This window comes from Thamnophis sirtalis, unplaced genomic scaffold (genome assembly GCF_051295495.1).
Source record: "Thamnophis sirtalis isolate CommonGarterSnake01/CBP01778 unplaced genomic scaffold, rThaSir2_p1.2 scaffold_11, whole genome shotgun sequence".
NCBI lineage: Eukaryota > Metazoa > Chordata > Lepidosauria > Squamata > Natricidae > Thamnophis > Thamnophis sirtalis.
The window spans coordinates 56,604,465-56,632,383 of NW_028261391.1; the positions used below are offsets into that span (position 1 = coordinate 56,604,465).

General features: G+C 35.6%; 1 protein-coding gene across 12 annotated transcripts in view; it reads right to left on the minus strand.

Annotated features, from left to right (window-relative positions):
* ABLIM1 (actin binding LIM protein 1) overlaps positions 1-27,919 on the minus strand; it is a 203,895-nt gene that overhangs the window by 26,520 nt on the left and 149,456 nt on the right. For 7 of the 12 annotated variants that reach the window (XR_015698075.1, XR_015698079.1, XR_015698072.1 and 4 more), the window contains exons 8-15: positions 27,701-27,759; positions 21,063-21,110; positions 16,524-16,601; positions 15,783-15,938; positions 11,256-11,294; positions 10,032-10,067; positions 9,359-9,488; positions 718-822 (exon numbers count right to left, since the gene is read on the minus strand). Coding sequence is in view for 2 of the 12 variants with exons in the window: in XM_087725860.1 (XP_087581986.1) it covers positions 718-822; positions 9,359-9,488; positions 10,032-10,067; positions 11,256-11,294; positions 15,783-15,938; positions 16,524-16,601; positions 21,063-21,110; positions 27,701-27,759 (651 nt within the window). In the remaining 10 variants the exon portion in view is untranslated. The remainder of the gene's footprint in view (positions 1-717; positions 823-9,358; positions 9,489-10,031; positions 10,068-11,255; positions 11,295-15,782; positions 15,939-16,523; positions 16,602-21,062; positions 21,111-27,700; positions 27,760-27,919) is intronic. The other 5 variants (XR_015698078.1, XR_015698077.1, XR_015698076.1 and 2 more) reach the window with 2 other exon arrangements.

Here is a 27,919-nt window from a genome sequence, read left to right on the forward strand (position 1 = left end):
CAAAAAAACTAATACCATAAGAATGAAGGATATCCCTTCTTTTTCAAATTTTACAAAGGTATGAAGAACTTACCTCCATTTCGATATTTATAAAGCATTCTGTTGCCATGGGATTTTCAGCAGGGGCCTATTTCGATGTTTTGTCTCTTTATACCACTATGTAGTATTAATTATATATTTTTCTAAATCAATCAATTGTGCTGTATGATATGGACATATACATAAGACTAATTTAATAATTAATTTAAATTGAGATGATGTTCATGTAAATTCTTCCTTTCACTTTTCTTAAGTTTTCTTTTGAAAATATATAAGAAAAGCTGATAATGTTTAATTTCTTTTGTATGCTTAGGACTGCAACCTATATTTTATCCTTTGTTTAAAAATATTACACAATATTAACATGGTATAACTCTGAGACAATCAAGAAAAAAAACATTAGGGCCTTGCACTAAACTAAACCACTGTGTATCACTGTTTCATCAATGTTATGATTTGGAGAAATGTTAACTTTATAACTAAAAATATCCCCATATCCAGCATTTTTTAATTGTTCCAAATTAAGCAAACAAGTCTGGATCTCAAAGCAGTTCAGGGTATATCCCAAGTTCAAAACAACTAAACAGCATGCAGCGATGGAAACAAAAACAAAGGGTTACAAAGGCTACTACAGTCTACACTCGGACAAGACACCAAGACACACAATGCCACTCCTACCTGGAACATGGAAATGTTTAGGGACCTGAGCGTAAGTTGGTGTTAGAGGGCGACTGTCAGGCCGATAAGGGGCAGGGGAATTCCGACCGCTGGACGGCTCATTGCCTCCAATGAGGAGAATGGAAAAACAAACAAACAACAAAACAAAGAGAGCAGTAAAGAAGCAGGCATAAGTCAAAACCCAACCAAAAGCCAATGGCAAGGGGAAACTAGAGAAGGAAAAACAAACAAAAATATATACAGGAGAGTTAAGTAATGTGGCTAGTATTGTAAGGCACTGCTATTACATATTAAAGGAGTCATTCGCCTTAGGCTGGAATTTGGCAGCTTGCATTCATTCATTCATTCATTCATTCACTCATTCATTCATTCATTATCAATAGCATGCATAAAGGTACCATGCATTTAAATTACATGAATGAGATGTGAAAAGGAATGGAAAAAGACAGTTGGAATTACTGGATTTCAATATATAAGTAACAGCTTTGGGCAAAATTATTGCTAGATAAAATGCAAATCAAGTCAGCTTTTCAGTTAATTCTCATGCAAAAGAAGCTCCATACTTAAAATGATCACACATGAAAAATGAACAAAGAGGCTACAAGTTATTCCAGTTAATGTCTGGTACAGTTGTTCATTTCTTATTAATTTAAACCACATTACTTCTCATTGGAGATGCTTTTCCTTCAGTTGAAGAATCATCTCCAGGTAAGCTTCTGGGGAAACAAAGCTGGCCCAAACATTTCTTTTTGCCTGAGACAGAAGAGTAAAAGCTTTGAATCTTTCTGCTCCCTTTCCATGTCAAGGCAGGACGCAGGGATTAGCACTTAAAGTGGAAAATATCTCAAACCTATTTTACAGAGGGACAGAGATAATGATAAGAGACAAAGATGCCTCAATGTTACTGGAAATATCTGTTCATCTATATCAGTGGTTCCCAAACTTGGCAACTTTAAGACTTGTGGACTTCAACTCCCAGAATTCTCCAGCCAGCAGAGCTGGCTGGAGAATTCTGGGAGTTGAAGTCCACAAGTCTTAAAGTTGCCAAGTTTGGGAACCACTGATCTATATCTATGTCTATATAGGTATTATCCATTTAAGATAGCCAAGTCAACCACTTGGTTAGCTTCTCACTTTGCCAAATGATAAGGTTAGCTAAAAAAGTGTGACAGAAAGAAGAATGAGAAAATGTTTGAGTGGCAGTTTTTAAAACTATGGGAAAGAAATGCATAACTAGCCTTCCTCTCCTACCAACTGCATGGCTGATTCCAGTGACGCAGTTATCCATTTCCAAAGTATAGATACAAAATGACGAATGAGTAATATCTTCCTTGATTCCAAGTATGTTTGGATTTCATAACTGGCTACATGAAAGAGATCCTTCTCTTCAGGAAGATTACTGCAAATAATAAAGTCCCCAAATTTTGGCTTGCAACAGGATTGTGCAGGCATTCATTTATTTAAAATATTTATATAGATTATCTTGTACTAACCCCTGGGCAGCTCACCGCCATCAATTAAAATAACATATGTGTGCAATAAAAATATTAAAACCACAAACGTCAAAACTTGTTATTATAGTTACACTTTTACATGCAGTCCACTAAAAGATCTTCTTGTTAATCCCATGCTATCCAAGGACTTGGGGGGGGGGGAGGCAAATCTTAGGTGCTTTTAGGAAGCCTAAAAGGGTGGAGGCCTGCCAAACCTCAATGGGAAAGGTGTTCTATAAGACAGATGCCATGTAGAAGATACATTTCCTATGTCCATAAAATGGCAACATTTAAGGGTAGGGACTAGGAGTATGCCCACTTTACCCAAACTTGGGGAGAGGCCATCTTAGAACCTGATTTTTTAGGGTTTTAAAGAAAAGAACCAGCATTTTAATTATATCCAGAAGGAAATTGGGAGCCAGTGCAGCTCACACAACAAGGATGTAACATGGATAAACCTGCATATGCCTGCACATTTTGGACCAAGTGAAAGTTCTAGTCTTCAAGAGAAGCCACATGTATTATGTACTGCTCTAATCCAAATGGGAAGTGATCAAGTCATGAGTGACCATGAGTAAGACCAAAAGGGAGGGCAATTGGTGCACTAGATAAATCTACACAAGTCCCCCCCCACACACACACCCAGCCCTGGTGGCAACCTGTTCCTCAAGCAGAAACCATGAGTCTAGGAGGACTCACGTCAGCCCATCCAAAGTCATGGGCCTCATCCAAAGTCAAAGATGTAATATCACCTGGGAGGGTTGAAACCCAGGGCCACACCCTCTTGCCAGGTATAAGTTGAAGCTGGCTCTTCTCATCCAGACTGTTATAGCTTGCAGGTGCAGGTAGAGCAGATGATCTCTCCCAGCAATTTCACATAGATATTAAAGAAGAAGAGGCAAAAGACTTGAGCTCTAAGGCACCCATAATGCAAGTCTGAGAAAGAACCAACACTGATTGGAAACAGCCATAGAAGAAGGAGAAGAATCACTATAACACAATATCTCTCACTCCCATCCGTGAAATCTAGATGACTGCCATTTTTGATGGTATTGAAAGACATTGAGAAGTCCAGGAATGCCACAATGGTTGTACCACCTTATCCTGAGCTTTTCAAAAATTGTTGACCAGTATAACCAACGCCATTTCAGTGCCCTGACCTTATTCTAGACTCAGATAATGTGCTTCATTCTTTGTATCTGTATGCCAACTAGCATCTTAACAACCATCACTAAAAAGGGAAGGTTGGAGACTGAATGAAAATGGTCTAGCACCACTGAATTCAAGGATGGCCTTTTGAGAAAGGGGCACGCCAGCATTCCCTTTAAGGGAGGCAGTACAATCCCCTCTCACAAAGAGACATTAACTACTGTTTCTACCCACCTGCATGCCACTTCCCAGGAGGACTTAATCAACCAGAAGTGGCATGGGTCCAGAACACAGGGGGCAAAGCTGACAACACAAGACCCCTGTCTACTTCCTTAGATCCAACTAACTGTAAAACAAGGCTCATATATGACTTTGAAATGTCACTTTCAGAGTCCAACTCACAGCAAAGATGAACAACTTTGTGTGTTAGATGACAAAAATATTTTTCACAGTAGGCCTGCTGGGGCTCCCCCAGCTCTTCCTTACTCAAGAGGACTTGATTACCTGAAACAGAGCTTCTTGGCAGTCATCTGTAGATCCAATAAAGATGGAGATATACATATGTTTTGCTACCTTTATTGATACAAGCGAGTCCTGATGTAGGTACTCCTCTGTGCTTGGCTTCACTCTGTCTTCCTCCAGCAGCTCTCAAGACATCCCTATGTTGCTTTATTTCTTGGAGCTACTCAGTAAACTATGATGTTATTTCATATCCAAGTATACAAAGAGGTGTAATTAGGTCCATGGCCCAGCACTAAAAACAAAACCCTCCAGGATGGTTCAAGCATCATCACACTTTTTATCACAAGTTTCCTAAGATTAGAAATCATGAACCCTGGACTAACATGATACATTTGGTTTCCTGCAAGATGATATTCTTCTACAAAAGGTTGAGTTTGATGGGGTAAGGAACTAATATTTCTCATTCTTTAACTACATTTAGAAAAACTGCATAATCTAAATATTACACCTTTTGATATGTCCCACAACTATGCTAAAATAATTTTGGTTTCAACTTCACAGTGGAAGTGACACAGAATTGATTCCACTATTATGGGGGTCTGTCCAGGAAGCACACACCTATCTCTTTAATTAGAACAGCACACTGCATATTTTGGAATATTGTACTTCAATTTAAAGTATGTACAGAAAGATGCAAATGAAGAGATAAATTAACACGAGAAGCAGTAAATGGAAACAGAAAGTCCAAAGCAGAACTTCTAAAACAAGAGCAACAGAGTATCATTAAGTGCTTGGTAATAAAGCAGTATTAATATTTCCTGTTCTAATATCATGAGCTGCAGGGAAATCATTTGGAGGAATCTATTTCTTAGATAATCTACTGCTTAGTATCATTTATCATAGGTTTGATGATACCAATTCAGCAGTAGTTGTTTCTCATTTGAAAGTATCCGGAAAGAACATGGATCCTACCCCCCCAACACTTCTGGGGTAATAAACAAGTGAATATTCTGTTATTTTTTTTCAGTATTAGCAAAGATCATCTAGCGACCAAATATGTATCCTAATGCCTTAAGAAAGTTAGAACAATTAATCAGTGGAACAGCTTGCCTCCAGCAGGGAGTTGGACTAGAAGACCTCCAAGGTCCATTCCAACCCTGCTATTGTATTGTATTGTATTGTATTGTATTGTATTGTATTGTATTGTATTATATAGGTTATTGATAGCATCCTATTTCTCATTTAGTAGCTTTTCTTTTCTTTTTGAAAAGAATTCCTAGAAAGAAAAACTCCTTATATTTGGGGATATGCTATATTAGTATTATGAAAGCACTGAATGAAAAAAATACTAGGTTCATAACCATTACAATTAACAATGTGCAGTAGCAAGCTTCCAAGCAGCCGAAGTTGAAGCTGCCAATGAGTATGGACTGAAAAATGAAAAAAATAATAGTCACTGATGATCACACACATTCTCACAATTTTTTGAAATAATTATGACATACATAACCCGCAGTGATTTTCCACCAGATTTTTTTACATCCATGAATTAGGAAGGCAGAAATATTCCAGGATACATGACTAGATTTAGAAGGTATGATAGGACATTGTTCCACTAATGAAGATCTTTCATTGGTGAAAGAATCCCAATTTGATTCCACCTAATTCCCCCATATTTACTTCCCCACTTCCTGAATTTGAAATATCAACCCAAATCACAAATTCATTCTTCTAGATAGATTTACTTTTTAGAAAATGGTAGCTATGAAGTGATCTTGAAGCTTTGCCATGACAGATTTAAAAGAGACAGTAGGAAGGAGAATGTCTTGAAAAGTATGAGATAAACATGGAAATGTAGAACTAGAATTTATGCATCAAGTGCATGCAAATATGAGCTGTGCCTCTGTTTTTAAGGGACCTCATGACTGAAACAAAATGAAAACAAAAGTTGCAATTGTATTTTATACTAGCATAAATAGGAAATTGAGATCTATGAATACATACTGTACATATATATTGCTTTTGGAAGGTTAAGCATGCTTGATAAGGCTGCATTTGAAATTTGCTTCTCTTTTATTAATTAAGCCAATTCTACTGTTTAACCATTCCTGAGTAAGTAATGCTGAATACAGGAACTAGGTGACGCAAGAGCCATTAAGGAGAACTAGGTTTATGTACATGAAGCTCAAAGTGGTAGATGGAGCAAGACAACTGGAAAAGAATAAGAGAATTCTCAGAATGTAGTTGTACAATAAGATAAAATATTATATCAGTCTCAGATGACAAAATGTTGTATCAACTGATCATCACATCACTGTGTGAAAAGCCGTGGTTTTGTATTAGAATACATATTTTCCATAAACAAGTTCACAGATTTCCTTTTGGAACTTGCAAGTAGAGTTTTTAAAAAACCCTCTTTTCTGAAATGCCAGAGAATCACTGACAATTGTTATGGACAAAATGTAAAGCACCTTTCTACATTAGTGTTTTAAATTTGCAAAATAAGCATGCTACATTATATTCAAAAGGCAAGTGCATGGGATGAAAGTACACATTTAAACACAGCATCCATCCCAAATGTTTGAAATAATGTTTTTGGAGACTTAGGAAACTAGGAAACTATTCTTTTAGACATATGTACATACATATATATCTATGTAAACCTATATTGGAAGCTGGTATATATGCAAGATACCCCTAAAATTCATGCATGATTAGTATGTGGTCTGGGACTTTAAGATTAGGAAAATGTGAGTCATGTCAGTGTGTTTGAAAAGAGAGATTAATTTACTACAACTGTTTCCAAATTAATCTGGCAAAATGATAAATATCTCAGTTTTCAGACAGTCACATTTTCTTAAGAAATCTTTACTCAGGACCACTTCATCTATGGAGGACCCTTAGAAAGGGCATACTTTCTCAAAGAAAAGAAGATATGCCAGGTCTTGCATAATCATTATGACGAAAATCTGAGCATGCTGGGACCACGGAGTGGACAGCCATTTTATGGAGATGTGGCTTATTAGCTTCCTAGAATGCTAATAAATCTCCAGTCATTTGGACACTAGCTTGAATGGCCTGTCTCCTTACCTTTGACATAGGGAATGAAGTGGTGTCGGAAAGGGGAGTAGGGGCGGGAATCATTGTGGGTAGAGATTGGACTATTAGTGCGTAGGAGGGCTAACCGCTGCACACCATTAGACAGCAGCTCTGCAGCAGCAAGGATTCGTGAAGCAGGACAAAGCAGAAACAAAGAAAAGAGAAGACCAAATAAGACAGAAGCAGGAAAAAGTGGTTGGAGGCTGAGGGAAACACAGGGACAAGCTGTCATAAGTAGGAATCTGAGGACTATACAAAGGAAATGAAAGAGGTTTCTTACTGCAGGAAAAATTCATACAAAGAAATGTGGAAAAATCAAATTTACATTGAATATTCCTTCATTTCAAGTTAAATCCATATTTCCTTATATACAGAAAATAGGGTGGAACTGGCATTCATGCAACTCTCATTTTTAACTTATTTTCAAGGAACAATTATATGGGAAGTACTGGACCAAACAATTACAAATAAAAGCTTAATTTTTTGTTATATATTGTGCTAATATATCTTCTAACTTTATAAGAAAAATTATAGTTGCTTAGCAAATATGTGGCCATATAAATCAAACAAATAATTCCCACAATAATATTTTTTTCTTAATGAAAACATTTAATATAGTATAAGCACTAGAGTAGAATCATTTTAAAAATAGAATGTAAGTTCTAATCACCATAAATTTTCACTTGGTTTATCAGAAGAAAAATCTGGAAAAATAATAAAATCTGAGTCTCTATAAACTGCTGATCATGCCAACTGACTTCCTATGATATCAAAATTTTAAAATCTTTCAAAAAGTATTAACTTTATATTGTTATATTAGTTTTAAAGCTCAAGTTAAATATCAAATGGGTACTCAGTATTAACATAGTGCAATGATGGCAAACCTATGGCATGCGTGCCGCAGGTGGCAAGCGGAGCCATTTGTCAGGGCACACGAGGTGCTGCCCTGTCAGCTGGCCAGTGCACATGTGCGCACTGGCAGCTGAGTTCACCCTTTTGTAAAGCCATTTTTCGCCCTCTCCAGTTTCCAAAGGCTTGGAAGGAGCCTGGGGAGGGCGAAAAGAGCCTCTCCCCCCCGGACGCCCTCCGGAGGCTTCATTAACTTCCCTGAAGCCTCCAGAGCACAAAAAACTGGCCCTATGGGCAAACCAGAAGTTCAGGAATGGACTTTTTTCTTTGCTCGGAGGGTCATTTTGACTGCTCTGGAGGCTTCAGGGAAGTCTCCTGCAGATCCCTGAAGCCTTCGGAGTGCTCAAAACAACCCTCCGAGCAAACCGGAAGTGACTTCCGGTTTGCTCAGAGGGTCGTTTTGAACTGTTCCAGAGGCTTCAGGGAAGCCTCCAGAAGCCTCTGGGGGGCTTCCGGGGGGCAGGGAGGCTGTTTTCACCCTCCCCAGGCTCCTATAAAGCCTCTGGAGCCTGTGGAGGGTGAAAAAGGGATGCAAAAATGGGGGGGTCGTGCCTTTAGTGCACGCATTGTACACTGGGGGGGGGGGCGCCATTGCATTATGGGTGCGGCACGCCCGCACACGAACCCCCTGCGCTCCTCCCACTTATGACACGCAAGTCAAAAAAGGTACGCCATCGCTGACGTAGTGTATATTAACAAATTGCCAAACTAATATTGATGCTGAATATTTCGGGTGGGAAAAGCCTAGATGTCATAGAAGATAATTAATGGAATCAAGGTGGCAGTACCTATATGACTTTGGCAAGTGGTGAAAGCCAAACAAAAGTGACTCTAATAACACTTGGATGAGAGATTGTTTAGGTCGTCCAGTACTGATCACTAAATTAGATAATTGAAAAAACAAATCACAGAAAAAGGTAAAGATAGGCAACTTTCATAACATTACCAAGGTCACCTGAAACTGACTTTGACTCAGGGATTGTTTTACTTCTGTATGTATGTCTAGCATTTCAGCAGTGAAAATAATTCCTGGCAAGTTTTTAAAAAAACATTTATTTCCTCTTTTAAAATAACTTGTAACTTCCTTCCCCTAGAGTTTAATAAAGACATTTAAAAAAAAGAAATGGTTTTACATTTTCATTAAACGAGCAAAAGTTACATTAAGAACTATTCAAAAAATCAGAAACCCTGACTTAATTAAAAAATGTCCATAACTTAAAATTCAGAATTATTTGCTGGTGAAAGAAACTAGATAAATGTAGTTTTACATGTTTTCCTCATTAATTATTGCCTCAAATAACATAATCCATTTCAGAAAATTGTTTAATTTCTAATTAGCAGATATACCTTATTCTTCTATAATAAAGACCCACTTAACAAAAAGTGAGAAAGAAAAGGAAACACACTTTTATAATGAATAAATAGCTTTGAAATTGAAAGAAGTAGATCCCTCTCCTAGAGATTCTAAAAGTTAAAGAATGAAGAATGGTAGTTTCTAAAATTTGGTTCTATGGTTTCATTAGCCTTACCTGGTCTGTGGAAATGCTGAGGCGAGCGGGACATGGTGGGAGTGTAGCTATGGCGACTGTATACAGGGGAACCAATGGAACCCTGACTGGTTGACCGGTGCATCATTCGTTCTCGCATATCCTGATAACCCTGGAGAAAATATTATTTTATGTATTATAGCAGATGATCTGATAAAATTCCTTCTACTTATCCCGAAGGTGCTTTTTCAAGAAGCAACTGGACAACCGTGACCTAGATGACTGAGAATCTCCATAGATGTCCTTCTACTTATGCTGTACCTTCAACTCAAGTTTAGTAGGTGCAGTATGTAATTCCAAAAATACTTCTCCATTTGTATCATACTAGATCAGTGTTTCTCAACCTTGGCTACTTGAAGATGTCTGGACTTCAACTCCCAGAATTCCCCAGTCAGCGAATGCTGGGGAATTCTGGGAGTTGAAGTCCAGACATCTTCAAGTGGCTAAGGTTGAGAAACACTGTACTAGATCATAAAATACCAAGCTAGATTTTATAAGGAAGCATTTATCTTGCAATCCTTTTGTGATGCAAGTACTGTTAACAGGACAATCAGCAAATAGAATTGGGAGGGGCTTCATCTCTTTTACAAAAACAATTATCACACCATCATACCATCAATTTAACAAGATTACAGAATGTTTGGTTGTAACTTACTTCTGCAGATGGAGTTGGAGAGAGTGTCCTTGGTGACTGAAAGACATAGCAGAAAGGAGATGACATGTAAGACATTTTGGTGAAATCTGTTATATCAAATCAATGACAGATAATTGATAATTTCATGAGAAAGATTGTTTAATCCAATTCTGAGAGTCAGATTCATGGAGTTAAGAAACTGCTTGAGTTTAAGGTCAAAAGTATGCTAATTTGTGCTTAATCTGATCAAAGTTTCATAAATAATTGTAGCAATTATTTCATTCAGTGATGGGCTTTATCTTTCAGTGATTTTGAATTTTTATTAGAAATTTACCAAATACATGTGATACTGAAGTCTTACTTTAAAAGACTCCATTTTGACTGTAAATTTATAAAGAGAAAGACGAATAAGCATTTTGACATTTCTTGGACAAAAATGTTTACAATGAAAGCTATCCCAAAGAATATAGCCATTTCACACCAAAATGAGATTTGATTAGCTTTACCATCTTCACTTTGTGATGTACAGAAAGCAAAGAGACAATTAGCAATACCATTCTGTGATTTCTATAGCCAAAAGGTATTTAAAATAGGATCTAGGTCAATTTTTATGCGTCTATGAGTTCTTAAACATGCCCTGGAGAACCTACATTTGTGATGAAGTTTGGCGTATCTGCTTAACCACATATCCTTGTTGCAGCTCAAGCCACATTGCAGTTTTTCAGTGTGCCTTGAGGTGAAACACATTGCAGTTAAAAAAAACTGTGGTAGGCAAATGGAAAGAAATGCTATTTAACAAATGATTCTAAAGGAACTTTCGCAACTATTCACAAGAACCTCAGAGATGGACTATCTAGCAGTTCTCTTTTATAAGAAGTTGCCTAAACTCCTGCTTCTAAAATAACATATCTGAACTTCATCTGCACTTTCTGCACCTTGTCACCTATCATGCCAAATGCTTATTTGTCTAGAAGTTTGTTTGTTTGTTAAATTATTACATTTTTATGCTACTCATCTGCCCTGTAAGGTGAATCTGGGCAGCTTCTTATAAATTATAAATTGTTATAAATTAATATTTTATGATTTAATCACTCTTCAGGTATGTGTGTGTGTGTGTGTGTGTGTGTATGTATGTGTGTGTGTGTATGTATATATCAATCAAACTAGAGACAAACTGTCTAATGCAAATTTGTTTTATATCATCTATTACTTTATGAATTTTGCACCCTGTTTTCTTGAACTTACACTTTCATCATGCACAGGAGAACTGCCGTATCTTGAACTCTGAAGGGGGGAAAAGGGGGTTAGAAATGCTTCATTTTCATACATTTTAACAGAATACAATAAAGTACCGAACCTCCTTACTATAAACTATATATAGCTGATGAGAGCTAAATAGCTTGAAATAGATCTATACTAGTCTCCCTTTATTTATTTATCAGCACAAATACAACACAAATGTGTAACAAAGGCAACAATAAAAATATTGGGTTTCTGTCGTGATGGTCTCTTGTGACGAGCCGATTCACAGATAATGGAAGCAGTTAGCTTCTTCCCATAATTGGGGCATACCAGGGGTTGTGACACTAAATATATATATATATATATATATATATATATATATATATATATATATATATATATATATATATATATATATATATATATATATATATATACACATACACACACACACACACACATATATATATATATATATATCTGATGAGAGCTAAATAGCTTGAAATAGATCTATACTAGTCTCCCTTTATTTATTTATCAGCACAAATACAACACTTATATATATATATATATATATATATATATATGTATATGTATATGTATATGTATATGTATATGTATATGTATATGTATATGTATATGTATATGTATATGTATATGTATTGTATGTATGTATGTATGTATGTTATATATATATAACACCCAACAGGCTACAAAAATAAATCAAGCCAGAGTCTAATAAAAATGAAAAATAAAACATTTTTTTTAATATTTTAGGTCTAGTATCTGGGTTCTACCATCTTCTGAATTTTATGGTCAGGCTTTAATCATCCTCCCGCCCCCAGGTCTGAATTAATACTTAAAATGTAAACTACTAGGGTTTCATAAATGGTAGCCCCATTACATAATTGAATATCCAACTTGTAAAGGACATTTTATCAATTCAGCAGAAAAATTCACAATTGAGTTTGCTCTTAATTCTTTGCATCTAGCAGCAGAAAACATGACTAGTGTCCAACCATCTAAAGAGCCCATGGATATATTCCTGAAAAGAATTGTAATGCAATTCTATTAAATGACAGGTGAGAAACTATGACCCCTTTATGACTTGCAGACTTCAACTCCCAGAATTCCTAAGTCAGTATGGCTGGCTCAGGAATTCTGGAAATTGGAGTCCATAAGTCATAAAAGGGCCATAATTCCCCACCTCTGTATTGAATACATTATGATGGGTGGGCTTACTCAGATGAAAGCCTATCTAAGTCCAGCACATTGTTTTTACAGAGGCCAGTCAGATGTCTATAGTATCTCAAAACTAGGGTCATTCTTCTTGTTCTCTAGTAACCTCTATATGGGAGAAAATATGCAGTCATCATGAATAATAGCCACTTAAGGTCTTATTTACTGGGGTTTCAATATAATCCATTTTCATGGTCATTGCATTTTTCTTTCTTCTCTTCCTACTCTGACAGTACAAAAAAGAAATGATAATATATGACCCAACTAATGGAACATAGTATGATTCATTTGACTATCTAATAACATGTTCCTAAATTAGATTATTGGACTATATGAGATATTATTTTTACACATTCACTACTTATCAAGATGTCAATTATTCAATATTATGCACAATGAAAGCAAAGTGAGCAGAATTAGAATAAATGTTAGTCTTTAACGACAGAGAAGATAAAAAAATCTAGTAAAATCTAAAATCTATTGTATTATTTGATTCATCTAAGTCAAGCTTTCCAAAATACAAGCTAGGGTGAAGTTACAATTGATATTGAATACTTTATAATAGAAAGCAGAATTGACAGAAAGTCAAGGCCAGAAAGGAAAAGGCCCTTGGTTCAAGGTCCCAAGAAAGCATAAATATGAATCTACTTAAAATTTCTGTTCTATTTTAATCAGGCCTATTACAATTGCTGTATAAAAATTAACAGTAGTTCTTTTTAAAACATGTTTGAGTTGATATTTATCCTGCCAATACATATGGGAATAACATCTATCCTACTAATAATGTCTGCCTTTTTTACTGCATATGGTGTTCTAATAATTACATAACAACAATAAGCTTATTCAAAAATACACTGACATACAAAACCAAGAGTGAGAAAAATATCTGAGATGGCTGAAATGAGTAACAAATTAAAACCATAATCAAAATCAAAACCAGTAATATAAATAGACAAGGAAGTAGGGGCCCTTGAAAAGAAATGCAGCCTGAGGAGCAAATGTGAACAAAGACAAAATGGATATATGCTATACAACAAAAGTAGTAGATAATCAAGTTTTTTCATTAAAAATTGTTAAGAATTGTTAGATTATAGCAATAGCAATAGCAGTAGACTTATATACCGCTTCATAGGCCTTTTAGGCCTCTCTAAGCGGTTTACAGAGAGTCAGCATATTGCCCCCAACAATCTGGGTCCTCATTTTACCCACCTCGGAAGGATGGAAGGCTGAGTCAACCCTGAGCCGGTGAGATTTGAACCGCTGACCTGCTGATCTAGCAGTAGCCTGCAGTGCTGCATTTAACCACTGCGCCACCTTGGCTCATAGCAAAATAAAGTTTGCAAAGGCTAACCGCTGCACACCATTAGACAGCAGCTCTGCAGCAGCAAGGATTCGTGAAGCAGGACAAAGCAGAAACAAAGAAAAGAGAAGACCAAATAAGACAGCAAAAATAGCAAAATAAAATATCGGTATTTCTTGGCTTCCACTAGGTGGCACTCTGTGAAAACATTTTTGTGCAGTGAACCTGAGGTACAATCTTTCCAAGAAATACACAGGATCAAAACTTTTAGGATAATGATATGAATATTAGAGTTTTTCTTTTCTCTGTTGTTCATTTATGTATAAATATAACATAAATAAAATCCCACATTAATAACAACACATAAACATAGTTTATGTCTGTGTCCAAATATTCCATATTCAATCCAGACAGACTGAAACAAAGTAATCTGCCAACAGATCTGGTTCACTTTCTGGCCCAAGGAGGAGCATCAAGGTCATCAATATCCTACATAGGTCCAGAAGTAAATAAACACTTAAACGACACAATGTAACTTCAAGTCAATCACACTTCTGTGAAATCAAACTGTCCGCTTAGGTAGCAACACTGATTGACAATCAATTTCACATGCTGTTGTGAAAATGGAATAGACAACCAGTGGAAAGCATAGGCAGTTAGCAAGACATCCCCAATAAAGGAGTGGATCTGAGGTGGTGACCACAGACCACTTCTCAGTTCCTATGCTTTCTGGCTGATGGTTTTGTCATTTTTGAATGCTGGCGGTGCTTTCACTCTAGTGGTAGCATGAGACGGAGTCTACAACCCACCCAAATGGCTCAGGTAGTGCAGCTCATCCAGGATGGCACATCAATGCGAGCTGTGGCAAGAAGGTTTGCTGTGTCTGTCAGCATAGTGTCCAGAGCATGGAGGCGCTACCAGGAGACAGGCCAGTACATCAGGAGACTTGTAGGAGGCCGTAAGAGGGCAACCACCCAGGATCAGGACCGCTACCTCCGCCTTATACAATGATGTGGGGTGGCATTTCTTTAGGGGGCCGCACAGTCCTCCATGTGCTCTCCAGAGGTAGCCTGACTGCCATTAGGTACCGAGATGAGATCCTCAGACCCCTTGTGAACCATATACTGGTGCGGTTGGGTTCCTCCTAATGCAAGACAATGCTAGACCTCATGTGGCTGGAGTGTGTCAGTAGTTCCTGCAAGATGAAGGCATTGATGCTATGGACTAGCCCGCCCGTTCCCCCCACCTGAATCGAATTGAGCACATCTGGGACATCATGTCTCACTCCATCCACCAATGCCACGTTGAACCACAGACTGTCCAGGAGTTGGGGGATGCTTTAGTCCAAGTGTGGGAGGGGATCCCTCAGGATGCATCCGCCACCTCATCAGGAGCATGCCCAGGAGTTGTAGGGAGGTCATACAGGCACGTGGAGGCCACACACACTACTGAGCCTCATTTTGACTTGTTTTAAGGGCATTACATCAAAGTTGGATCAGCCTGTAGTGGTTTTTTCCACTTTAATTTTGAGCGTAACTCCAAATTCAGACCTCCATGGGTTGCTAAATTTGATTTCCATTGATGATTTTTGTGTGATTTTGTTGCCAGCACATTCAACTATGTAATGTACAAAGTATTTAATAAGAATATTTCATTCATTCAGATCTAGGATGTCTTATTTTTGTATCCCCTTTATTTTTGGGGGCAGTGTATATATACTCAGAGGTTTCTGGCTACCACCCATCAAGCATGTGCATTAAGGTGAGAGGGAAGAGCTCTGTGGGACAGGGATCCCTGCACACATAGTTATTAATGAAAAAGGAAAGTGAATCAGCACCGTCCAATGATCACATTTTTTCAAAGCAATAAAGAAGCAGGAAGTTGAGAAATATGAAGCATTTGGACCATTTCATAAGCTGTTTATAAAAACAACAGAAGCTCAGCTAAAAACCAAGTGAATTGGTTTCAAAATTGAACTTCCAATTCATTACCTCTCCAAGGCTCTGTCTTTCTTGTCTTTCTTCGTAGGCAGAAGTGTAGAAAGGTTCGTAAGTAATTAGATCTGGGCGCTCAATGTCATAGATTGCCTTGACTTTGGGAATGGCTGCTAAATCCTTATAATCAAGAATCTCATTGTCTACTTTTGCCTTTAAAAAAAAACAGGTAAATACAAATATGTAGATTCATTTGAATAACATCCAGTTCTAAATTCTGCTTGTAAGAAAAACAAACAACCACCAAAAAACCCCATCTCTTTTTCTTCTCCACTCCCCAAATTCATTTTCAATCAAATGGCTCTTTTTATTACATTAAGACTGGATTTGATCATCATCAATTCATCAAAGAAGTGTAGAAAAAAATCAGCAACCAGAGGGTAGAAAAGTCGCAATTCCTCAACATGATGACTTCCCTTCAAAGTATACTTTGTAGCTTGAAATTGGTGAGCCACATCAAATTCCATATTATTGACGACACCCAAATTATTGACAACATTCAAATAAAAAATAAAAAATTTACAAAGGTTTTTTTTAATAAGACACATCATTTTGGCACATTTAAAAAAAATCTAATTGATAAAAAGGAAGTAACATGAGGAAATAATTCTGATTTCTCAGGTCATGAACTGTTTGCTTTTCTTCATGAATGATAATACATCTAAATAATTACATCTCTAAAAACATAACACTAAATCAAAAACTAATTAATAAAACATTTTATGAAAGTATACGTACATAGATTGTGTGTCCTGGTGAACCAGGAATACTGGATCCAGGCCTTGAATAAATACTCTCTGAGGATGTCCGGGTAGGCTGTAAGGGGGGGGAAAAACACTGTAAAAACATGGCTGGATTAGATATCCTGTTTGAAACATTCACAGCTAAGCTCATTTTCAAATGACCATTTTTTTCTTAAAGTAAAATTCAACTAAAACTTTTTTGCCCTATGAAGCAGATTAGATTTATCTTTATAGAGAAGTTATACAGCATTATGGACTGGAAGAGTTTTTCATGCTAAGTCCTACACAAGGAGAACTAAAAAACACCAAAGTTTTAGAAGACAATTATTGCCTACTCCTGCAAATCTGCAGAACAACCAGTACAGCCCAATACTTTAGGCTGGGAATGTCTTTTGAAAAACCATGTTGAATTAGCAGATCCAGCTGGCATTGCTGTTTTGGATTATTTGTTCTTATCCTGGTCATTCCATGGAATTCCCTAACTGCTCAGAGGCAGGAAGACAGGAACAACTAGATGGTGTATTTCATCTCCTTATTTTGTGGCATCGTTTAAAGTTCTACTTAGTTAAAATTAGATATCCAGGTTGTGCCCTGGCCACCTCATCCTAGTTTTATCTGTTTCATTGAGATATATCAATGATCAATGAAAGAAGCAGACTAGGCAGAATTTTCAAATTGTACCTGAGTTGAAATTGTTCTTGGCTTTTAAAAGTATTATGATTTCCCTGTGTTAGGAGTATGGTGGCTCAATAAATTCAGGGTACAAAATTCACAGGTCTGTCTAGGAGTAGCTTCACTTCACAAGAAGAAGCATAAAATGAGTAATTATCCCATATTTCCCATTATAGGTCTGTTACCAAACATAAATTTTCTATTATGTAAACTGTCATATTTTCCAGAGCGTGTGGTCAAAAAATATGGGAATTTAAATTCAATGCATCTGGACGGTATCAGGTTGGAGAAGGCTGCTCATAAGATTCCTCAACCTCACCCCACCCCAATACTTTCATTCAGAACTGGAATTTATATCCACAGATTTTATAGATAAAATCAGGTCATAAACTGAAAATTATAGATTCATTTAAAACTGCACATGTATGGAGAGACAGGAAAACATTACAAGACAGGATAACATTTGCCAGAATTGTCCCAATACACATTTAACCAAGATAAAAATGGGGCAAAAATTGAATTATGTTTCAGGAACATACAAATCCAACATACAAAACACAGGTGGGAAAATCCATTAAAAAAATAAAAAAATGAAACTAAAAGCTTGTATTTTATTGCAGCAAAATAAAATAATATCCTGGCAATATGCCTGAGCTTTGTTTTTCTTTAAAAAGCACACACAAATATATTCAACTGAAAAACAATTGTTAAAGAAAAGAGATGGGCATGCATAATAATATATGATTAAAAAGAATTGCAAATTATTCAGATTATCTGAACAGAAGAAGGATTTATCTTCCACAGAACGAAGTACTTGCTAATCAACTTCATAATAGGAGCTCTGCTGAACTAGATTCAAGATTTAAAAGTTTCTTACCTGATGAAGGAATATAACAATTTAACTGGGTATCTGAACCAATTTAAGTTCTTTTAGTAGCACGACCCCTTCATATTTAAACAACACATTATCTTTTGCTGATTATACGGATTTTCAGGTTTCATTAACCCCTCTCTGCTGTTGCCTAGTATTACTATTTGTGGGAAAGGGATAACCTTCTTTCATTCCAAGTAACTCCAACCATAGAGCCAATGTGGCGATACCACCAAGGTCAAATGAAGCCAATGCTCTCTTTTCCACTGAAACAGACAGATGGATGAGAATGTCCCCACTGCAAATCCAGCTTGACCACCAAATCTCTCATCTAAATTCAGAGCGAAACACCAGTGTTGTTTATTTGCCTCATAGTGCAGTAGGATCCAACAGAGCTGGATAGGGAAGACTGCAAAGCATCAACCAACCCCCTTGCTAATATATACACATTCCCTCCCTCAGCAAATGTTCTTTCAAGGTCCAAGGAATAATCAGAATAAGTGCTTGCCTTTTTTTTCTGCTTGAACCAAACACCATTTATAATTAAACTTTTGCTGAACTTTTCTTTGTCTCTCACTGGCTAGAAACCAAAGATCAAGATTTGGGAAAGCAAACATTATTCATTCCAGACATTACTGTGGAAATATTTGCAAAGAGATAGGCAGTAAGTACATTCTCCTTATTTTGTAAAAGATAATAGATCTCCCAATTTTTTGGAGGGAAAGCCAATCCCCAATTTCAGCAAATTGCTGTTTAGTTCCTTTTTCTTTTTAAAAAAAATGGGGTAAAAAAAGCAAAATAACAAGTTATTCTTGCATAATAGTCTATAACAAAGAACAAGATGATCTTCAGAGGCATAAGCCAGTAGAGACAAAATGAACATGCCATAAAATATATTAACAACATATGTTTGTTTTTGTAAAGCAAGAATTTTAAAAAAAAATATTACTATTGTATCATATTTTAGATATTTTGCAAACAAATATTTGTTGCTTGTTGTAATAATACTATAGGGTTATGGTTTTCATTTGCTTTGCAACTAACTTTTTTCCTCCCCATTATCCCAATAAATTTTATCTGCTGATCGATTTTCTAATGTTTGACCTATAATTAAACAACTAATTGGCTCTTCTGTCAGTCATATTTTTGGCTTGACTTATTTGGGTATCATTTTTGTATCCAGAAGAAAACTTTCAGATTAACGATAAATTTCTATTTGCAAAGTTTTAAAAATCATTTCTGCACTGTGTAAAATTTGTGGTTGCTTGTTTTAATGACCTCTTCCTAAAATGTTAATTCTTATATTCATTCAGATACTCAGCTTCAGCTAGAAAGCCATTTCTTTTAGTCGAGCTTATACAATGTTCTTTCAAAACTCCTCTGAATGAAAAACCTAAACAAATTTAAAACTTTAATGTCCCCCAGGGGAAATCAGGAGATTCAGGCAGATCACATGAGCACAAAGATTTTTTACAAGGTTAAGCTCTCTACAACAATCTAAATTACTAAAAATGAAAGAAAATAAGTGAGAAGGAATTCAAGGTGGGTTGGACTTAGATCTCTTGTGGGTGTGCAGGGACTCATGACTGATGACCCCACCCTCGGGCTCAGTCTGGTCATCTCCTACAATGTAAATTAATATCCTACGGGGAAAATTCTGATCATGGGGTCAAGGGGACACCAAGACAGTCATGTTTTTCAGCACCACTCTAACTTCTCAAATGGTAGTTAAACAAATGGTGTAAGTTGAGAGTTATCTATATTTGCTAATGCTTTATATCCTTATTTCATTTGTTGGTTTTTCTTCTCACAATACTTCATTTTAATACAAAAGAATCCCCAAATTTCTTTTACATATTAGGATAAATTCATTTCTATACCTATATTCCATATCTATGGAAGGGATCTCAACTTCTGAACCATGGCTCAGTGGGCCATGGCCTGCTGAAAATTGGGCCATGTGACGGGCTGGCCAGCGTGCACGTAAAGTTCAACCTGAGCACCCAAAGGGCCAATGGGCAAATGCACATGTCTGCCTGTTGCTCATGCAAGTCGAGCTGTGTGAAGGCACACCAGCCCACCACTTGGCAAGGGCTGTGCATGTGTGTATATGTCCCAGTTCTGCTCTCCCTCCACAGCCAGGCTGCCAAGTCTCAAAGGTTGGGGACTGCTGATCTATGGGAAGGTTCAAGACAATATACAAGGCTTTCTTTTCGCCTCCAGGCCAACCCTCCCCCACCATTTTTTGTGCCACTGAATCAGTAGTAACTTCTAGCTACTGCTTGGACAAGTACATGCAATTTTCTTGGTAACACTTTAGCAGCAGTTTACCACTGCCTATCTTCCTAGGGCTGAAACAGAGTGACTGGCTCAGTCACGTAATTGGATTAATATTTAGAGAATGTCTAAAATTCACAGTCTCCTGGCTTCTCACCTGGTGCCTTTAACTATTACACTACATTGTCCTCCTCTTTTCATCTTTATAATAACATACAGGGGAACTGACTAATCCAAATATTTTAATTCCATAGTGAAATGAGAATGTGCATCTGGGTTTCTCAAGTTTTAATCCAACATCTAAATTAGTATACCACACTGACACAACATTTTTGTTAATTGTTGCATTTAAAAGATGGCATATGCAGCATTACCCCAAGAAACCCACCTCCTTTGTTAATAAAAAAGCAAAACTGGTTCATATCTCAATAATCAGAACTTCTGTTTTACTCTGACACTGATTTTGCCATGCACGGATTGTAATTTACACAGATAATCTTTCAAAAATTAAAACAAAGTAACACTGGAGCCATCCACATCCTTCCATGAGAGTGATGTGATGCTGTCCATCTCTGAACTGCAGATGTTCAAGTCATGCTCTGGAGAATTATATAGGGCAAGTTCCCTGTATCAATAATAATTCCTTGAACATCAAACCAACTGGATGCACTACTAATAGATATAAGGACATTGATCCAGCATAGTTTACAGTACCTGCCTTAACGTTTTGATGGTGTTCAGTATACAAGATGGTGAAAACAGCTGGAGAAGAAGGAATAGCTTGGTTTGTGTTTGCAATCATACTGCATTCATATAGAATTACCATGTAACAGGCCCAAATAACAGCTTCTTAAATACAGAAGAGTGTGACTCATACATGCATAAGTATATGCTTAGGATACAGTTACTTCTTACATATTTTTTTTCTTTTACAGCAGGAACCTCCATCACTTCAAGGGCTATATCAGCTTTATATGACACAAAGATTACAATGGGAGATACCAAAAATCTTTCTGAGGCAGTTTGAAAGGATTTTAATTACGAGAAGGGTGTAAGACATATGCCCTCTTAATCATCTCCAATTATATTATTTTTAACTAAAAAAAAACATTAGGGCCTACCCACTCTGAAATAACTTCTGGGGACCACAAAAAGAAAATTACCAAGGTGTCTGTTGTTTTAGAGAGGTACTATATTTGTCCATAATGCTAGGCTATAACTGATCTTTATGAAGATGTACAGGTAGTCCTTGACTTACAACCACAATTTCTATTGCTAAGTAAGATATTTACTGAGTGAGTTTTGCCCCATTTTAACACCTTCCTTGCCACAATTGTTAAGTGAATGTCCAATGACTTTGCTTGTCAGGAGACATGACCTCGGGACCCTGCAACTGTCATAAATATGAGTCAGTTGCCAATTGTCTGAGTTTTGATCATGTAATTGCAGGGATGCTGAAATGATCATAAATGTGGAAAACAACAATAAATCACTTTTTAAAGTGCCTCTGTAATTCACTAATGAACTTATGAAATAGAGGACTATACAACAGTGAGACAATAGTCTGCATATTCTTACTTCCTCTACAAATTAACCTTTGTGAAAACTAGAAAATGTTGACCTTCTTTAAATTTAACTTGCTTTAGGATAGAGTTAAAAAACATTTCCATACTCAAAATTGTAATTTTTTAAAATATCTGTGGAGATTCAACAGACCTAAAGACAGAACCCACAAAGTGAAATATCTTCCTAAAAAAAAAAAAAAGCCCAGTTGCTTTTTGGAAAAGCAGCTTTGAGGTAATTTTTAAAAAATCCTAACGTAGGATTTGGTGCTAGGTTATTTTGATGATAGAATGGTATGACTGCCCAGGTCCTAATAAGAATCACATTATGACGAGATTGGTGGAAAAGAAATAGATAAATAAAAGATAGATAGATGACATATACATACATATATATATATATATATATATATATATATATATATATATATATATATATATATATATATATATATATATATATATATATATATATATATATATATATATATATATATATATATATATATATATATATATATACATACATACATACATCCATCCATCCATACAAACATACACACACACACACACACACACACACTTCGTGTTTGTGTGAGTAAAGCCTGAAGATGGCGAATGAGACCTTGCAGAATCATTGCCAAGACAATCTCAATCTTACACGGGAAACGAATACAACAAGACCAGCATACCTACACCTGTGAAAATCTACGAATACATACATACATACATACATACATACATACATGCATGCATGCATACATACATACATACATACATACATACATACTATTGTGACTCAGCAATTCTGCTTAAAATTTTTTTGGGGGATACAAAATTCAGTGTGGTGATTCAGCAGTTCTGCTGAGAGTTTTTTCGGGATACAAAATTCAGTATGCAGCTGGGGCTTGTGGGAGGAGGTTTGGAGATAAAAGGAGAGATGCTGCCACGCCCCAGTCACTGGAGTCAATGTTCCTTCATGTGTTCCGTGTTTGGTAAAATATTGTTTGTCTACTAATCGTGATTTATGCCTGTTACACTTGGACAAATGCTTTGGTGTTTCTTGGAAACTGATCCGTGAAGACTTCAGAAGAAGTGCATATTGCTTGTTAGAGTTTTGTTTTGAATTCTTATCGGAGAGTGATGTTTATGTTATTTCTGGGCTCGAAGCCAGTTTGAACTGAAAACTGATAAAGTAAAGCCTTCCTTTTAAGTTTGTCTGTGTTTGTTAAGGAGCCGTCAAAGGGGGGGGTCAGAACTCATACATACATACATACATACATTCACATATATATACACACACACAAATAGACACACACACACACACACACAAACACATATGATAATAGATAGATAGATAGATAGACAGACAGACAGACAGACAGACAGACAGACAGATGAGGGATAGATAATATTTTTAATTAATCTAAAAAAGCAATTAAAGCTTATGTAGCTATATTTGAAAAGAAGTGATCTGAGACCAGGTGTTGTTTCACCTTGTCACTGAATGCTAACTATAATTTAAATATTACATATAATAAAGCTACTGTATTATGCACAACATAAGCATCATTAATTTATTATGCTCAAAGTAGAACTGCACAATAGTCACATTAAAAAAAACCACCTTAAAGAAATGACAGGTTGTAGGAAAGGAATAGAAATATATATATTGTTAAACTTTGTTTATGTATATAAATGGTTCATGAATAAAAGATTACACATTTCATTTACAGGTTCTACTACTACAATCACACTTGAAATTTTCTTTGAATTTTACTTTTTGAAAATATACAAAATCCATCAAGGAACTTTTGACATACTGTTTAATTTGGTTCTTATTGCATTACTCGGCTTTTAAAATTTACACCTATATTAATTTAATGAATTATGAAATGAATCAAAATAATCCACATTAGTTTTTTTGCTTATACAGGTAGTTGACTTATGACCACAATTAAGCCCAACATTTCTGTTGCTAAGTGAGACAGTTGTTAGGGGAGTTTTGCCCCATTTTACAACCTTTCTTGCCACAGTTGTTAAGTGAATCACTGCAGTTGTTAAGTTAGTAACACTGTTAAGTAAAACTGGTTTCCCCATTGATTTGCTTGTCAAAAGGTCACAAAAGGAAATCACATGACCCACTATAACCATCATAAATATGAGTCCATTGCCAAGTGTCTGAATTTTGATCATGTGACCATTGGGATGCTGCAACAATCATAAGTGTGAAAAACAGTCATGAGTCACTTTTCTCAGTGCTGTTGTAACTTTGAACAGTAACTAAACAAATTGTTGTAAGTCAGGGACTACCTATATAAAAAAATAACATTTTGTCCTGAAATTTAAGTTTGAAATCTGCAGTCACAGTAATCAAAGTTATCAAACAAACCACTTCATGAACTCCATATTACCCAGGTTCCCAGGTCCATTAGCAAACCTATGTTTTTCAGCTTTTCAAGTTCCTTTTATAAGACATTAAACATTGATAACCTTTGTCAGAGGTTACAAGCTTTGACTAAAATTAACATCAAGAAATTGTAAATATTCAATCTCAAGAAGTAGTAGCTTGTATCTATTTATCACAGAACAGTGAATAGATGCTTTAAAGACATAACTCAGTGAAAATTTGTTCTCTACTGCATATAAAACTTTTCTGAGAGTATATTTTAAAATAAAAGTAACAATTTTAAATACTGCCATATATTTGATTTGAACAGCAACTAAATAAAATGGGCATGCAACATGTATATATTTTCCATGCTACCATTCTTACACAAAAACATACATACAACTGCAAAGAAATATACAGAACTGTTTAATTTGTGCACAAAATCTACAACACTTGAATAAAGCGCTGTCAAGTAGTTGTGGCTAAATATATTGCTTACTTAGTGTTAACAAAATCGTGAATATGTAAACTGAGTCAACCTTGAAAACTGGAAGTTTAAACTGTGGAGAAGCAATGCATAAATAAGTATTTAAGTAGATAAAAATAGAATACATGAATGGAACTTTGATATTTAAGCATAGGAATGCCTGCTTCATCACTAACTAGACTCATTGAGAATGAAAATAAAGTGCCTATATTGATCTCAACCCCCTTCTTGTAGACAAGAAAGACAGTAAAATGGAAGAGAAATCTTAAATATTATCTAAGGTGGGCTGCACTATTTACATATAATGTCTTTGTATAAATCAGGGACTGAAGAATGTCGTTTCTGCCCAAAGATGATCTGATGATTTGATGTATTTTTTTTTAATGATATCTTCCAGAATTCAAAGGACTGTTCACATTTTAAAGACTTACATGCAAAGTAAAATGATTTTCACTGATACTTTCTCTCTTTAACAACTAATATATTAGTATATAAATATCACAATGTATCATTATAGTTTCTTTAGCATCCTCATTTCTTTTCTTGCAATCTATGTATAGACCAAGTAGTGACATTTACTTGTGAAAATTAAAAATCAAGAGTGCATTATGTGGTTAAAAAAGTGGAAATAAGGGTAGTGAAAGACGTGGGAGCAGCAGCTGAAAATTTGAGTGCAGAAAGAAGTAACACAACTGCAAACCTCTGAAGAGTAAGGCCTGCGAAGAACCAAACTCTTTGGATAAAAGAAATCAGATGAGGAATGCTGTTATAAAACACAAACAACAAGGAAAAGTGAAAAAAGGAGAACGGTTTCTTTAATGGATCGAGGTTAGAGAAGACGTGAGAGCCAGGACTTCAACACACAGTTTCTTAAACATATATATTAAAGAGAAGTTCTTCCCTTTCCATAAAAATTGTCTCCTTATAATCATTGTGATATTTGGTACATGAAAGCAGTTAGAGAAACAGTTAATCCCCACAAAAAAAAATTGATTATGGGCCATGTTAGAAAGCAATAAACATTCCCCACAGTTTTATACCTGATTACTTTATTTCCTGCTTTTTCTGGCATCTATAACTTTCTATGAAAATTTCCCAAGAGGAACAGATCTTAAATAATTATTGTTTTTATGGACTCCACCTAAAATCTAACCTAGCAGGAACTCTTGATAATAACGAGCATGCAGTCCAAGATCTGCTGTAGACAAAATTCTGTATAATATACTGATGATTGCTGAAACTATTTCAACAAGTAATTCTGGTGGTATGTATTTTGATTGTCAGAGGAAATACAATGAGGACAGTTTTGATTCTCTGCAGACCTATACACTTTTTGGAACTACTGAAATAGAGTTTATAATTTAGATGCAAAACTTCTTTTATGCTGAACCAGACAAGCACCTCATGTAGGAGAGAAAAGAATGGCTGCAGTTTCCTTGGAAACAGGGAATTGTGCTAAATGGTTTTGAAAGGTCAGTAACACTAAGCTGAAGAATTATTACTACACTAATAACAACAGATAAACAATCTGGCCAACAGCATGTTTAGATCTTCAACTTGGAGATGAATTAATCTTACAACAAATGTGTTTGTTTATTAAGCATTTATATCCGGCTCACATCCCAAAACCCAGGCAGTTAACAACCATTTAAAAAGAACCATACTTCTGACTTTACTATCCATCAATAGTCCAATCTTTGTGGCTAATTAAGTTAGCCTTACAAATTTTAATGACTTCCAAAAGGGATACTTAAGGAATACTGTAGATCTATATGTTAGGAATCATTACAGACTCTAAGGTATACACATTCACAAAATGAAGCCAAATGAAGATAATGACGCAAAACTTAGGGCAATATATTTGTGTGGAACACAAACAACTACTGACAATATCCCATTTAATAATATGAATAATGGTTTGTCCATACAAGTAACAAGGAAAAGAATTTTTCTGATGCTTGTTTGCTTTATGTTATTTCCTTCCAAAAATTCAAGTTTTTCAGTGTACAGTAGTAAAAAAAATCTTTTGGGAAATAAAGTTTGCTCCTTCCTTTAACCAGTGGAAACATTTTCTGGATCTCATTTATTTCAGGAATAGAACAAAAAATCCAGATCCATATATTATCAGTAAGAATGCAATATAGTACCGTGAAATTTTAAAATGATGAAAGTTAATTTATGTATTTATGAAATTTATACACTTCTGAACTGTATGACAGTGTAAGGGTGTAGAAAGGAGGAAAATATCAAAATGACATAGGTGAATTAAAGCAAAAATATAATGCACAATAGTTTTCTGTCTTCTTTGGGACACTGAAATACTACCCATTTAAAGGTTTAAAGGTTTAAAATAAACATTTGTCAAAATATCATGTAATGTTACATGACTGTTTTTCAGAAACTCAAAATGCTTTTATTCTTTTTGTTTTCTTCATAGAATCTGAAAAACATCCTGTTGTTCCACCCACATATGGAAGAATATTCCATAAGTTATGAGTATGCAAGCCTATAAGTAAATCAGATTATATTGTCAGTTTATAACATAATCATTAATTAAAATGATTCATGATTCCTTTTTCTTTAATGGAATTCAGAATGATAAAATACTATACATAAATTGGTAGATTTAATACATTTTTCTAATTATTTGATGAGACTTATCCTAGAGTCATATTAACTTTAAATAAATGAACAGGATCACATCCTTAACTCTGTAAAAAAGATTTCTAATTTCTAAAGGAATCATATAAAATCAAATTTTTATTTACAGCCCAAAACCAAGAAAAAAATCAATAGTATAATTATAAAAAGGAGCTTTAAAAATTTGCAAAAAAAGTAATATTTGTAAGTGAAACAAATAATCATATACCAGTAGTTTTTAAAAATTCAGAAAATGCCAATTACTTCTTACCCTTAGCTTTTCTTCTCCCTTTGTAGACAGTTTACAGTCGGGGTGCCAAACTGTAGAACCTATTGTGGAAAAGAGCAAGAGAAATCATATTACATTTCATTCAGCTCAGAAGAAATCCATTTAAAATAGGGTCTTTAATTCTTCCCACTTTCCTGAACTGTAGAAACTTCTGCAGTAGCATCCTGACTTGAATCAGTCTCCTTTTTAAAAAAGACTTAA